Source organism: Seriola lalandi, unplaced genomic scaffold (assembly GCF_002814215.2).
Source record: "Seriola lalandi dorsalis isolate HSWRI2012SDOR001 ecotype SW California unplaced genomic scaffold, Sedor1 jcf7180002054983, whole genome shotgun sequence".
In the NCBI taxonomy this organism is placed as follows: domain Eukaryota; kingdom Metazoa; phylum Chordata; class Actinopteri; order Carangiformes; family Carangidae; genus Seriola; species Seriola lalandi.
Genome location: NW_019525532.1, coordinates 202,976 through 215,165, shown reverse-complemented (window position 1 = coordinate 215,165; position 12,190 = coordinate 202,976). Strand labels below are relative to the sequence as shown.

At 42.7% G+C, this 12,190-nt stretch overlaps 1 protein-coding gene across 1 annotated transcript in view; it reads left to right on the top strand.

The window, feature by feature from the left end:
• The window catches only part of chd3 (chromodomain helicase DNA binding protein 3), a 36,576-nt gene that overhangs the window by 3,332 nt on the left and 21,054 nt on the right, over positions 1-12,190 (top strand). The window contains exons 2-21 of the mRNA XM_023396801.2: positions 28-152; positions 257-445; positions 529-656; positions 2,473-2,711; positions 3,055-3,188; positions 3,335-3,464; positions 4,298-4,473; positions 6,065-6,358; positions 6,840-7,043; positions 7,260-7,483; positions 7,732-7,863; positions 8,251-8,347; positions 8,803-8,994; positions 9,080-9,280; positions 9,508-9,645; positions 9,781-9,902; positions 10,170-10,343; positions 11,012-11,153; positions 11,559-11,690; positions 12,004-12,121. Of these exons, the coding sequence (XP_023252569.1) occupies positions 28-152; positions 257-445; positions 529-656; positions 2,473-2,711; positions 3,055-3,188; positions 3,335-3,464; positions 4,298-4,473; positions 6,065-6,358; positions 6,840-7,043; positions 7,260-7,483; positions 7,732-7,863; positions 8,251-8,347; positions 8,803-8,994; positions 9,080-9,280; positions 9,508-9,645; positions 9,781-9,902; positions 10,170-10,343; positions 11,012-11,153; positions 11,559-11,690; positions 12,004-12,121 (3,291 nt within the window). The remainder of the gene's footprint in view (positions 1-27; positions 153-256; positions 446-528; positions 657-2,472; positions 2,712-3,054; positions 3,189-3,334; positions 3,465-4,297; positions 4,474-6,064; positions 6,359-6,839; positions 7,044-7,259; positions 7,484-7,731; positions 7,864-8,250; positions 8,348-8,802; positions 8,995-9,079; positions 9,281-9,507; positions 9,646-9,780; positions 9,903-10,169; positions 10,344-11,011; positions 11,154-11,558; positions 11,691-12,003; positions 12,122-12,190) is intronic.

Genomic DNA, 12,190 nt, shown 5'->3' with positions numbered 1-12,190 from the left:
GCCCACCTCTGGCGCTCCCCCTCGAAGAAGAGGCAGAGATATCAGACAGAGAGGTCCCGTGCAGGAAGAAAGGGAGACCGAAGAAAAAGAAGGACACAAAGAAGAAGGACAAAGAGGGAAAACCTGTCAAAGCAAAAAAACGCAAGAAGATTGTAAGTTAATTAAAGCTGTCATGCTCTTAATTTTTTCACTTTGCTGACTCTATTAAACCGTCTTCATTATCTTTCCATATCTTCCTCCCTCTTCCCCTCTTCAGGACAGTGATGTAGACAGAGACTCGGACAGAGAAAGAGACTACGGCGAGAACTCCGACAGTGTAGCCAGTGACTATGGGTCTGGTGAGAAAAAGAAAAAGAAGAAACATAAAGAAAGGAAAGAGAAGAAAACCAAGAAGAAGAAAAAAGATGACGGGGACCGAGACAGCAGTCAGGAGGAAACAACAAAGGTAAAGCATGATTACCAAAACACATCTACGTCAACACATCCACGACATCCACGCCTCTCATTTGATCGGTGGCTTCTTCTCAGCAACCAATAGAGCAGAAGACCTCGGCCCAGCTGGCAAAGGAGTGGGGTCTGGAGGATGTTGATCATACCTTCACAGAGGAAGACTACAGGGAACTCACCAACTACAAAGCCTTCAGCCAGTTCATGCGGTATTACTCTTTACTTTTTCTTTTTACACGGTGAGGATGTGGGTGAAATGAAGACAAGCAAACCTCATAAACAGGGTTTTCAGAAGTGTCACAAGCACTGTTGAAAGAGTGCGATGTTATGTTCAATATCTTATTTTTAAAGAAGCTCATTTGTGGTTAAGGTTCCAGTTTTCATTACTGGCTGCAAGTGCAATTTAGACCACGTCCACACTAAATCTGCTAATTTAGAAAACACTGTTTACGTATGAAAACGGGATCCTCACTTTAATTTTCATGTAGTTTTCTATTTAAGCTTTCCTTCCACGCCACTTCACATATTTCTCTGTTTGTGTTGTCAGATGGAGCCGAACAAGCATGAAATAGGGATTTTATCACTGCACAGCTTACATTTTGCAAAAGCTGAGTTTTCCCAGTCCACACTAAAATGTTTTTGTCGGCTTTTGCAGATTTTTCCGCTCTGCTGATTGTTGTCAACAAAAAGTTCAGTTTTCAGTTTAGTCCACTTGATATGGATGTACTCTTTAACCTTACTTTGCCTTGTTGTTTTTATTTAAATTAAACCAGCAAAGGTAGTGGGGTGTGATGGATAAATGTCCCACATTATCCTGTTTTTAAGGCTTTTATAATTCTATTATTAGATATGCTATTAAATCAGAACAGGATTGAGTTGGAGAGTTGCTGAGTGCAGTCACTGTGTTAAAATAGGGTAAACTAATTGGAAGGATTTTAGGAATCAAAGCAGTTTAGCTGCTAATTATGCAGATGTTGAGTCTGTGCGTGGTCTCTCTAGTCCTACAGAACAAATTGCCCCCTGGGGAAAAAGAAAGTTTCTTGAATTTAATTGAATTAAGATCATTCATATTAACAGAGTGTTCTGCTGCTTAGAAAACCTTTCCCACAGTTCCTACATGTATCTATTCATCTCACGCAATTAAAGCTGGTTTCAGATTCTGCTTTTCAGGTCTGCCTGTTGAAAGCACATACTGTATGTGGAGACATATGCATTATATGTACTTTTGCAGTACACAATATTGACTAATGGCTTCCTTTCAGCAGCAAAACATTACTGAATCAAATGTTTGCTTTGCTGGCCATAACAGTGTTACCAGTGATGATGAAAATAACTTTCATATAAACCTTTGCTAAAGTCTGTTCTAACAACAACTCTCTTAGATTCTTATTCTCCGCTGCGTTTCCATTTCTTCAGTATTAGGTGCATGTGCTCTCTCGTTTCTGTACGTGAGGGGTTATTTGTTTCTGTTTAACTTTGTATATAGTTTCATACACACACCATTTTCCTTCTACACTGGCAGAACCACTCAACAAAGAGTGTCCACCGGCCCCCTCTCAGCAGCAACACAGATACAGGAGGCTTGGGTTGAAGGAGCACAAGTGCTATTACTTGAATCTGTCTTGCTCTGGCAGTTGTGCCTTTATCGCCTCAGCTAGCTGCGTTAGCCGGTGTGTCGGTGGCAGCCTGCGCCTCGGCTTCTGTGGCTGACTCATACCTGCTTTGACTCTGATAAGATGAAGTAATCCATAATGCCTAAAATATGTTTATGTCGAGTGGTTATTTGGTTGTCTGACTCCTCTGGCAGACTTCAAGTCTTCTCAGCCAAATTGTTCTTCCATCAAATAACTACATCTTTATATACAAACCATTCCTGTGGCTAAAACTTATAAATATAATTGACAATCAGGAATTTTTAAACTATTAATAGTCAACAAACTTTACTGAAAAACTTTGTGCCATAGCTCTTAGAATCAGGTTAAAGCTGGGTCTTTTCAATGATCCTGCCCTCTCTCTCTCTCCCAGGCCGATGATAGCCAAGAAGAACCCTAAGATCCCCATGTCAAAGATGATGACCATCCTTGGGGCCAAGTGGAGGGAGTTCAGCTCGAACAACCCCTTCAAGGGCAACGCCGCTGCTGTTGCGGCGGCTGCCGCAGCTGCCGCCATCGCCGTCGCCGAGCAGGTCTCTGCAGCGACCGCCTCGCCTGAGCCCCCGCCACAGCCGCCACCAATCAGAAAGGCCAAGACGAAAGAGGGCAAAGGTCAGTGGTCAGCTTTAGACTGGTGCCCCTTCAGGTTTTGTGTCAGTTTTGTTACTCATGTAGTAAAAAGAAATAGACGGACACATTTTTCATTGACATGATTCGTGTTTTAAATGATTGGGTCCAGTAAAGACTGAACCCTGGACCACCAGGACAGCGTGCAGTTTTAGAGGCACATGACACAGCAACAGTCATCTTTGACACGCTGATGTCTTCTGAGTAGATGTTTACAAGTGTACTGTGAGTCCAAACATCATAGTTACTCTTTGCTAATAGAGTATACACACTCTACTTTGTCGTTCTTTTATGTCAAATGTTGCATATGATCTCGTTATCTGTCCAGGCCCTGGCTATAAGAAGCGCAGTAAAAGTCCTCGAGTCCCAGACAAGAAAAAGGCTCTAGCAAAGGCTAAAAAGATGGCACCTATTCGTATCAAACTATCGCCCATAGGTGCCAAGAGGAAGAAGAGTTGCTCAGTGAGTATAAAGTTTATAGTGTGCTGATAACAGTGGATGGAGATAAATAAATAGCCTTGATTCTTTTCTTTTTTTTTGTAACCTGTTCACCCCTTTTACTTTCCTTCTTTCACTCCCTTGCTCGACTCCTTCTTGTCCTCTGTCAGAGCGAAGATATGGACGAGGATGAGTCGGAGCAGGAGGACTCCAGCGTTCACAGCTCCTCGGTTCGCTCTGACAGCTCTGGCCGTGTCAAGAAGAACAAGCGAGGACGGCCTGCCAAGAAGAAGAAGAAAAGTAAGCAAAACTGCTTGTACAGCACATAATTATAAATGATATACAGTCCAGCAAGTTCACAATTATCTAATAACTCCTGTGTGAAGTTTACTTTAACTTTTTGGAATCCAAAGGAGCAATGCAACCGGTCTCTTTGAGTTCTGCTGACACTAAAGCAGTTCTCTATAAAAGGATATTTTTATTAGCCTTAGTTCTGAGTTCAAACCTAGATGTGAAAGATTGAATGCCCGTAACGTGTTACATCACTGAACTCCTCTCAGCACACACAAACATTTACTAACCCACCCACTTTGTTGCTTTATGTGAAAACTACATGAAGGATAAGAGTGGCAAAAGGTATCTCTCCAGCTTCATTTTCAGGTCATACCAACCACTTGTTGCTCAATGTGAATGAATAATGTGTCCATACCTGACACCAGAGTTTCATTTTACCAGCCCGGCCCAAACTGAATTTAGAAGGACGGAGCACTCTTGTGTTTTGCAGACTCACCTCTGTGATGTACTGTGTAGAGCCCACTGAGTGTGGTGCTACACGAGAAGGAGAAAACACCTAAAAGAAGGAGTTGACAGTTTAAAAAAGTCAACTTTATGGAAATTGTGGCAGAATTTACCGGCAGAGAAGAATTTATCTTTATCAGGTGTGGAAAAAATATCTGTGGACAAGTTGATAATGATGATTACGACCACAAAGTCGGCTGTGGAAAGTGACTGGATGCTTATTTACACAATACTTTACAAAGTTTGAGTTATCTTTTAGTGTGGAAAACAATTTCAGACATATGTAAGTCATTTCCGTCCCCTGTCTTTGTGCACCATCTCCTGCCGTCCTCCAGTCCCAGGTGAAGAGGAAGGGGACGGTTATGAGACGGATCATCAGGACTACTGCGAGGTGTGTCAGCAGGGCGGCGAGATCATCCTGTGTGACACTTGTCCCAGAGCTTACCACCTCGTCTGCCTTGAGCCCGAGCTGGACAAGGCCCCCGAGGGCAAATGGAGCTGTCCGCACTGCGTGAGTACAGCTACACAGAAACACGTCCGCTCCTGCTTTTATATGTATGATTCTGCTATGCATCCTTATTCACATATTTATCTCCGAGCAACATGTCTACTTGGCCAACCTGAGTGAAAAAAATGGTTTGGTTTTTGTTTTTTGTTTTATTGCCTGGAGGACCAGATGAGTAGAGGCTTTGTAGCTGCATCACAAATCAGAGTGGAGAGCTGGCTGCATGCAGACATACACAATCCTGCCCAGACAAAGACAGATACCTGAGGTGGTGCTGCGGGTATAAGTCTATTCAATATTGTCACCAGAAGATCAAAGTGCACCGTCTGGCTACTGAATCTTTGATGGAAAACGAAATGAACTATATCACTTCAGGAAAGACAAGATTGAAACTGCCACCAGAGGAAAAAAGAAAACACTGACCAATTGTTATAAAGCCATTATGTGGAGAATGTGATTATTACATCGTTCAGTTTGTTTCAGTTAAATTTTTTTTTTTTGTGTTGAAAAATGAGCCACAGTGAAAATTGTTTCTGTGTGTTGCATTCAGGCCTTCTCAGTGTCTCCAGGTGTGTGTGTGTGAGAGAGAGAGAGAGAGTGTGAGAGAGTGTGAGAGAGTGTGTCAGTAGCAGTGTGCATCACTGTCTACCACAGGGGTGCCAAGTTAGTAATTCCACGCATAGTGGATTTAATGTGGTATGGGCAGGTGTTTGGCAGAGTTGTTATGTGCATGTTCTGGCGAAATCGTAACTCTTTTCTTTTTGCATTTTACTGGGTAGTTTTGACAGTAAAGAAAACCCCAAATCCTTTGTGAAATTTGACTGATTTTATTCACAGATATATTGACTATCAGCTTCCAGTCGTTGCTGTTGTTGCTAAGAAGTTTGATCTTCAACTACATGAAACTGAAATCTGCAACGTGCAAGTTGCAATTTGCAACATGATTTAAATTTCCTCTTTCACTCACTTTGAACATTTCACTACCAGTGCAAGAGCCTTGTAGGATTCTGCAAATGAAGCTGCAATTTGCAGACAACAATCATTTGTGAAACACGATGCAGCCATCGTTTGGGATCTGTGTTAGTGACGCTTGCAAATTTGTGAAACAGTCGCAATAAACAACTCGCATGTATCTTTTATTCTGTACAAAGGTAATGTCCATCAGCTGCCACAGTTTACTACTTCCTTTCCTGTCTGTCAGCACGTTGATTAAGCAAAACGTCCCAACGTCAGTTTTGAGATTTGACTGCCGACTTAAACTAATTCCATCTTCTGCCAAATATGTGTTTATTGGTGACTGAGGAGGCAGTGCTGTTATAACCATTAATACTCATTGCTTATTAATGACCATTTTGCACAAGAAAAATAGACTTCTGGTCTGGTTGGTTTTGTCCCATGAAAGCCCTCTACTTGAACTGCAGATCAGGACCCTCAGCAGTGGAAGGGAAAGTACTCCTTTTACTGGATTAGCCTTGACAACTTAACAACAACATAAATCATCAATTTGCAATCAAGTTTCATTAATTTGAGACCTTCATATATTCAGGACTCTTGTTTCAATCAGATAAATGTTTCCCTGTCGTTCCTCCTTTCCCAGGAAAAAGAGGGAATCCAGTGGGAAGCAAAGGACGAGGAATTCGAGGATTTTGAGGAGGACAGCGAGGACAGAGTCATAGCAGAGGTCGGGGTCGGGATTGGGGTGGGGGTCGCCGTTGGTGTCCCCGCAGGGGCGGAGGAGGAGGATGACGACCACATGGAGTTCTGTCGGGTGTGTAAAGACGGAGGTGAACTGTTGTGTTGCGACACCTGCACCTCGTCCTACCACATCCACTGTCTAAACCCACCGCTGCCGGAGATCCCCAACGGAGAGTGGCTGTGTCCGCGATGCACGGTTCGTTGCTCTGCTGTTCTCCGCTCTGTTTTATCTTATTGCTGTATCTCTTTGATTCAGGACTCTGTGTATAGCCCATCGAATTTACTTGTTATATTGCTTGTACGAGGTTGATTTACCCATTTGCAGGTCTACAAATTTAGGATTTACATGTCACTTATGGATATATGATGGAGGTAGATTGCATCAGGGTCCTTATATCCAGACAGGATTGTGCTAATGGGACATTAAACAACTTTTTACAAGTTTTTTACAATATTACAAAATATTGCTTAAAATTATTGTTGAAAACTAATACAAAAGAAGAAGTGTGTAGATTATATATTTGGTATTTATGTTAAAACATATATTAACATCAAAGCTGTTCTTGTCCCAATAATTGAGGGATGATCTGACTGAAGCAAAATGCTCCCATAACAAATTTCTATTTGACACAAACAACCATATTTACATTTTATTAGTAAATGTATTCTCGCTTTAGTGTCCGCCAATCAAAGGTCGCGTCCAGAAGATCCTCCACTGGCGGTGGGGAGAACCTCCGCCTCCCATTCCCGTTCCCCCTGCCCCTGACGCCCCACCTGACGCCCCGCTACCGCCACCCATGAAGGGCCGAGCCGAGAGGGAGTTCTTTGTCAAGTTGGTGGGACAGTCCTACTGGCACTGCACGTGGATCACTGAGCTCCAGGTGAGAGGGATGAGTGTGAAGTGATATTCAAATCCAGAACTGATAATAAGAAAAGTTCTTTTATCTATGTTTTGAGCAGAATAAACTCAAGAATACAAAGATGGAGGACTATGAAAGATATAAAGAGATTCTGCTCAAACCTACCTCTCTAACTCTCGTAACCGCTTCTGACCAACTTGAGGACAAATCATTCTTCTTCTTCCCTCTTTCCTCCAGCTGGAGATCTTCCACTCAGTGATGTACAGAAACTACCAGAGGAAGACGGACATGGACGAGCCTCCCAGTCTGGATTACGGCTCGGGAGGAGAGGACGAGAACGGAGTGGGAAAGAGCGAAAAGAGGAGGGCCAAGGATCCCCAGTACGCCATCCTGGAGGACAAGTACTACAAATATGGCATCAAACCTGAGTGGATGATGATCCACCGAATCATCAACCACAGGTATGGGACTGTACTTTCAGTTTCTGGGGTTCTGTGTGTGTGTGTGTGTGTGTGTGTGTGTGTGTGTGTGTGTGTGTGTGTGTGAATGTGAATGCACGGACATATCTTGCTGTTAAAAGTCGATTGTTGCCTCATTACTTACTGTATCTTAGAAAGGAAACATTCATGTTGCAAAGTTAAAAGGTAACATGTTAAACTACTACATTTATTATCATGTGCTGATTGCAATTTTTCTGACTTCCTGTCAGTGTGGACAAGAAGGGGACGTACCACTACCTGGTCAAGTGGAGAGACCTGACCTACGACCAGTGCACCTGGGAGAGAGACGACCTGGAGATCCCAGATTTTGCAATTTACAAGGGGAACTACTGGAGACACAGGTAGGACTGCAGGGGACATCTTCATCTTCATCCTCACTGATGTAAATGTGGGAAAACAAGCCAGCTTTTATTGTATCTCAAGCTGTTTTCATCCCAAGGGCCCTAAACTGCAGTTACAATATTTCAAATACTACAGCACATTTTTTTTCATTTAATACAGGAAGCCAGTTGGCAAAAGAGGTTTCATAATAACTGTAATAATGCTGTTGTTGGGACCTGTGAGCATCCAAAATATGGAAACCTGCTGTAGTTTAATGCATAGTTCAATTCATGTATTGAACACTCTGTCCGTGTACACATTTATTACTCACATTTAGTTTATTTAATTTCTTGCTTGGCTGATATTGCAGCATTGACTTGGTCACAACTGTCTTCCTGTCCCAACAGAGATGCAATAATGAAGGAGGATCCAGACAAACCCAGGAGGATTAGGAGCAAGAACCAGGAGGGCGAAGAGGAATCTCCTGCCTCACCGGTTACTGACGTGAGTTAGCTGTAGCTGTAGATTCAGTTTCCTGGTTTATATCGGCTTCCTGTCTGTTTTTTTACACCAAATCTCGGTTCTAGAAGAATGAACTTGTTGCAGACACTCTGGAGCATTGTCCAGTAACAATATTGTTTGAAAAATGAGACAGTTGGTTTTATGTATTATGTTTTAAATTGACTTTGTCTTACTCTGTTATTCAAAAGATACCTGTTCCCGAAGGGGTGGAGCCAGTCAATTTTCAAGTCATACTTCCTTTAATGGAGTTATTTTGTCTTCTAGAATAAAACTAACAGGATTACCTTGAATTAATTAAAGCAAATATCAATGAAATTTAATCCTTCAATATTCCTACGATTAATACGTCCCATACTGGTCAGACTGCTGTTAAAAATACAGTTAATTGTGTCCCAGTCAGGTTTTTCCAAACCTCCTCTTGCCTTCTTTCCTTCCAGCCTACAATAAAATACGAGGAGCAGCCAGACTTTGTCACATCGACAGGCGGGACGCTGCATCTGTACCAGCTGGAGGGTCTGAACTGGCTGCGGTTCTCCTGGGCTCAGGGCACAGACACCATCCTAGCAGATGAGATGGGCCTGGGCAAGACCATCCAGACCATCGTCTTCCTCTACTCACTTTTCAAAGAGGTACCGCAGCTGCATATTCCTGTTATCGTCTCCTTCCACCTCCTCGTGAATGTTGATAACCGAAGAACTCTCTTCTGTTCCTCAGGGTCACACTAAGGGCCCGTTCCTGGTCAGCGCTCCTCTCTCCACCATCATCAACTGGGAGAGGGAGTTTGAGATGTGGGCGCCTGACTTCTACGTGGTGACGTACACGGGGGACAAGGACAGTCGAGCTATCATCAGAGAGAACGAGTTCTCCTTCGACGACACCGCTGTCAAAGGAGGAAAGAAGGCTTTTAAACTGAGGGTGAGGAAGAGGGGAGGACAGGGAAGCGAAGACGACACTTTTAGATATGGGCAGGAAGGAAGATGGAGAGAAATAAGCAAATAAATCGGCGCTATCATTGGTTTTTTACAGCAGAGCTGGAAAAGACATGAGGAAAAATTATTTGAGCTTGTTACACAAACCTGAAATTAACATTAACCACTGTAATTTAGGAAAACAATGACTTGATATAATTTCTGTTCCTGCAGAGGGAGGCTCCTATTAAATTCCACGTGCTGCTGACTTCCTATGAGTTGGTGACCATCGACCAGACGGCGCTCAAGTCCATCGACTGGGCCTGTCTGGTGGTGGACGAGGCTCACCGCCTTAAAAACAACCAGTCCAAGGTACTACAGCTAGTGTGTGTATTTGTAAACAGCAGTATAATTAAGAGCCAGCCAATCCATTAAAAAAAACAATACTGATGTAAATGAAAATAATGATAGACGAATGACAGGGAGTTTTGTCGTCTTATTTTGTAGTTTTTCAGGCGTCTGAATGACTATAAGATCGACCACAAGCTGCTGCTGACAGGAACTCCTCTTCAGAACAACCTGGAGGAGCTGTTTCACCTGCTCAACTTCCTCACACCCAACCGCTTCAAGTAGGACTTCTCGAACACACACACACACACACACACACACACACACACACACGAATATACACATACTGGTATTCATGTAGAAGTCTGCAAAATATATGCTTTTTTTTACTCTGCCAAGTCTGGTAAACTTTACTTGCATAGAAATGTTTGTTGATGAAGCCAGAGTTAGATAATATTTGCTAATTACTATCAGTACAAGCTTATTGATTTATCTGCTAAAGACAGATTTTTACCAGTCACCTCACCCCAGTTCATCTCTCTGGACAGTAACCTTGAGGGCTTCCTGGAAGAGTTCGCCGACATCTCCAAGGAGGATCAGATCAAGAAGCTCCACGACCTGCTGGGGCCTCACATGCTGCGGAGGCTGAAGGCCGACGTCTTCAAGAACATGCCCGCCAAGACCGAGCTGATTGTCAGAGTGGAGCTGAGCCCTATGCAGAAGTACGACACTGGGGAGAATTGAAGGGGGGAAATGCGGATATAGGCTGGTGATTGATATTTCTGAATATGATGTCATGATGATTTGTAGACGAAAAGACATCTGAGCATCAACATGTGTAGATGAGCATCTTCTGGGGCTTAAACAAAGCTGAAATGAATTTGAAAGTGAACTTTTTGGTTACATTTATCCCTCCTTTCAACATTTATATTTCAACAGTTTTTATTATTGGACCTGTTTCATGTTGAAATAGTCACTGCAATATTTCTTTTTCCTTCAAATTTAGCCTAGTTTATAACGAGGAGCCTGACATGTTTTCACCTGCAAATTATATAAGCCGTGGTTAATTAGCTGTGATTAAAGCCCAGTGGCTGCTGCATGAGTTAAACATGTTCTTTGTAAGAATTTCAACTCATTAGAAATGGACCATGATTATTGGATTTAATGGGAATCAAGCCCCACACTGAAAAATCATCATTAGGTCATTTATACTTATCTTTGCAGTGTAATGGTTGTTTCCCTTTAAATGTTTATGTTGTAAAATGTAACATCGAAGTAGGAGATGAGGGTGGAGAGGAGACAAAGAAAGGAAGTTTCTCTTAAAATCTTTGTGCCATAGGTAGTTGAGGTTATCGCTTCGTCATTTATGTCTTTGCGTTTTTAAATACAGGAAATACTACAAGCTGATTTTGACCAAGAACTTTGAGGCTCTAAACTCAAAAGGCGGAGGAAACCAGGTCTCCCTGCTCAACATCATGATGGACTTAAAGAAGTGTTGCAACCACCCCTACCTCTTTCCTGTTGCCTCCATGGTGAGACGAGGCGAACGCACACAAACACACACACTTGTAATACATTTTGACATGTCTTTATTTGATTGTGTTTCACTTCTTTTGCTGTTTACTTTGTCTCACTCCTAAATTGCGTAGCAGTGACACCTTGTGGTGATGTAAGGTAGTGCTTTTGTATCGTATTGGTCCTTTGTAGATGTAGAATATGGTTCAAATTACAGATTAGATGCAGTTTATCATTTGTTCTTATTTATTATAGATAGATAGATAGATAGATAGATAGATAGATAGATAGATAGATAGATAGATAGATACTTTATTTATCCCCTAGGGGAAATTCATGTTTAGTTGTGACATTATGTCAGCACTAACTTAAAAGATGTGTAAGGTTATTTACTTTGTGGCATTGTTTGTCTGTGTTTGCAGGAAGCCCAAAAAACACCCAGCGGTGCTTACGAGGGGTCGGCCCTCACTAAGGCTTCTGGGAAACTGATGCTGTTGCAAAAGATGCTGAGGAAACTGAAAGAGCAGGGGCACCGAGTGCTGGTCTTCTCACAGGTACACGCACGCACACACACACACACGCACACACACACACACACACAGACACACACTCAAAGTCTGCATAAGCACAGGCAAGTGTATAAACGCACAACAGATGGACACCTCCCTTCACAGATGTTGTATTAGTCCCATGACACGTCTAGAAGGCTCAGCTGCAGACTGTCATTCCAGCTGTGGGTGTGTGCGTGGGTAATCAAGTAGAGATGAAAACATACACACATCGATGGCTCTCTCTCTCGCTCTCTCTCTCTCTCTCTCTCTCTCACTCTCTCTCTCTCTCCCTCCCTCTCCTCTCTCCTGTTTGCAGATGACTAAAATGCTGGACTTATTAGAAGATTTCCTGGACTATGAAGGTTATAAGTATGAGAGAATCGATGGAGGCATCACAGGAGCGCTGAGACAAGAGGCCATTGACCGCTTCAATGGTGAGATACTGGAAAATGGGCAGTCATTTAAGGTGCAGTGAGTTGTCCAAGACCTCTGTTGGTGACTAA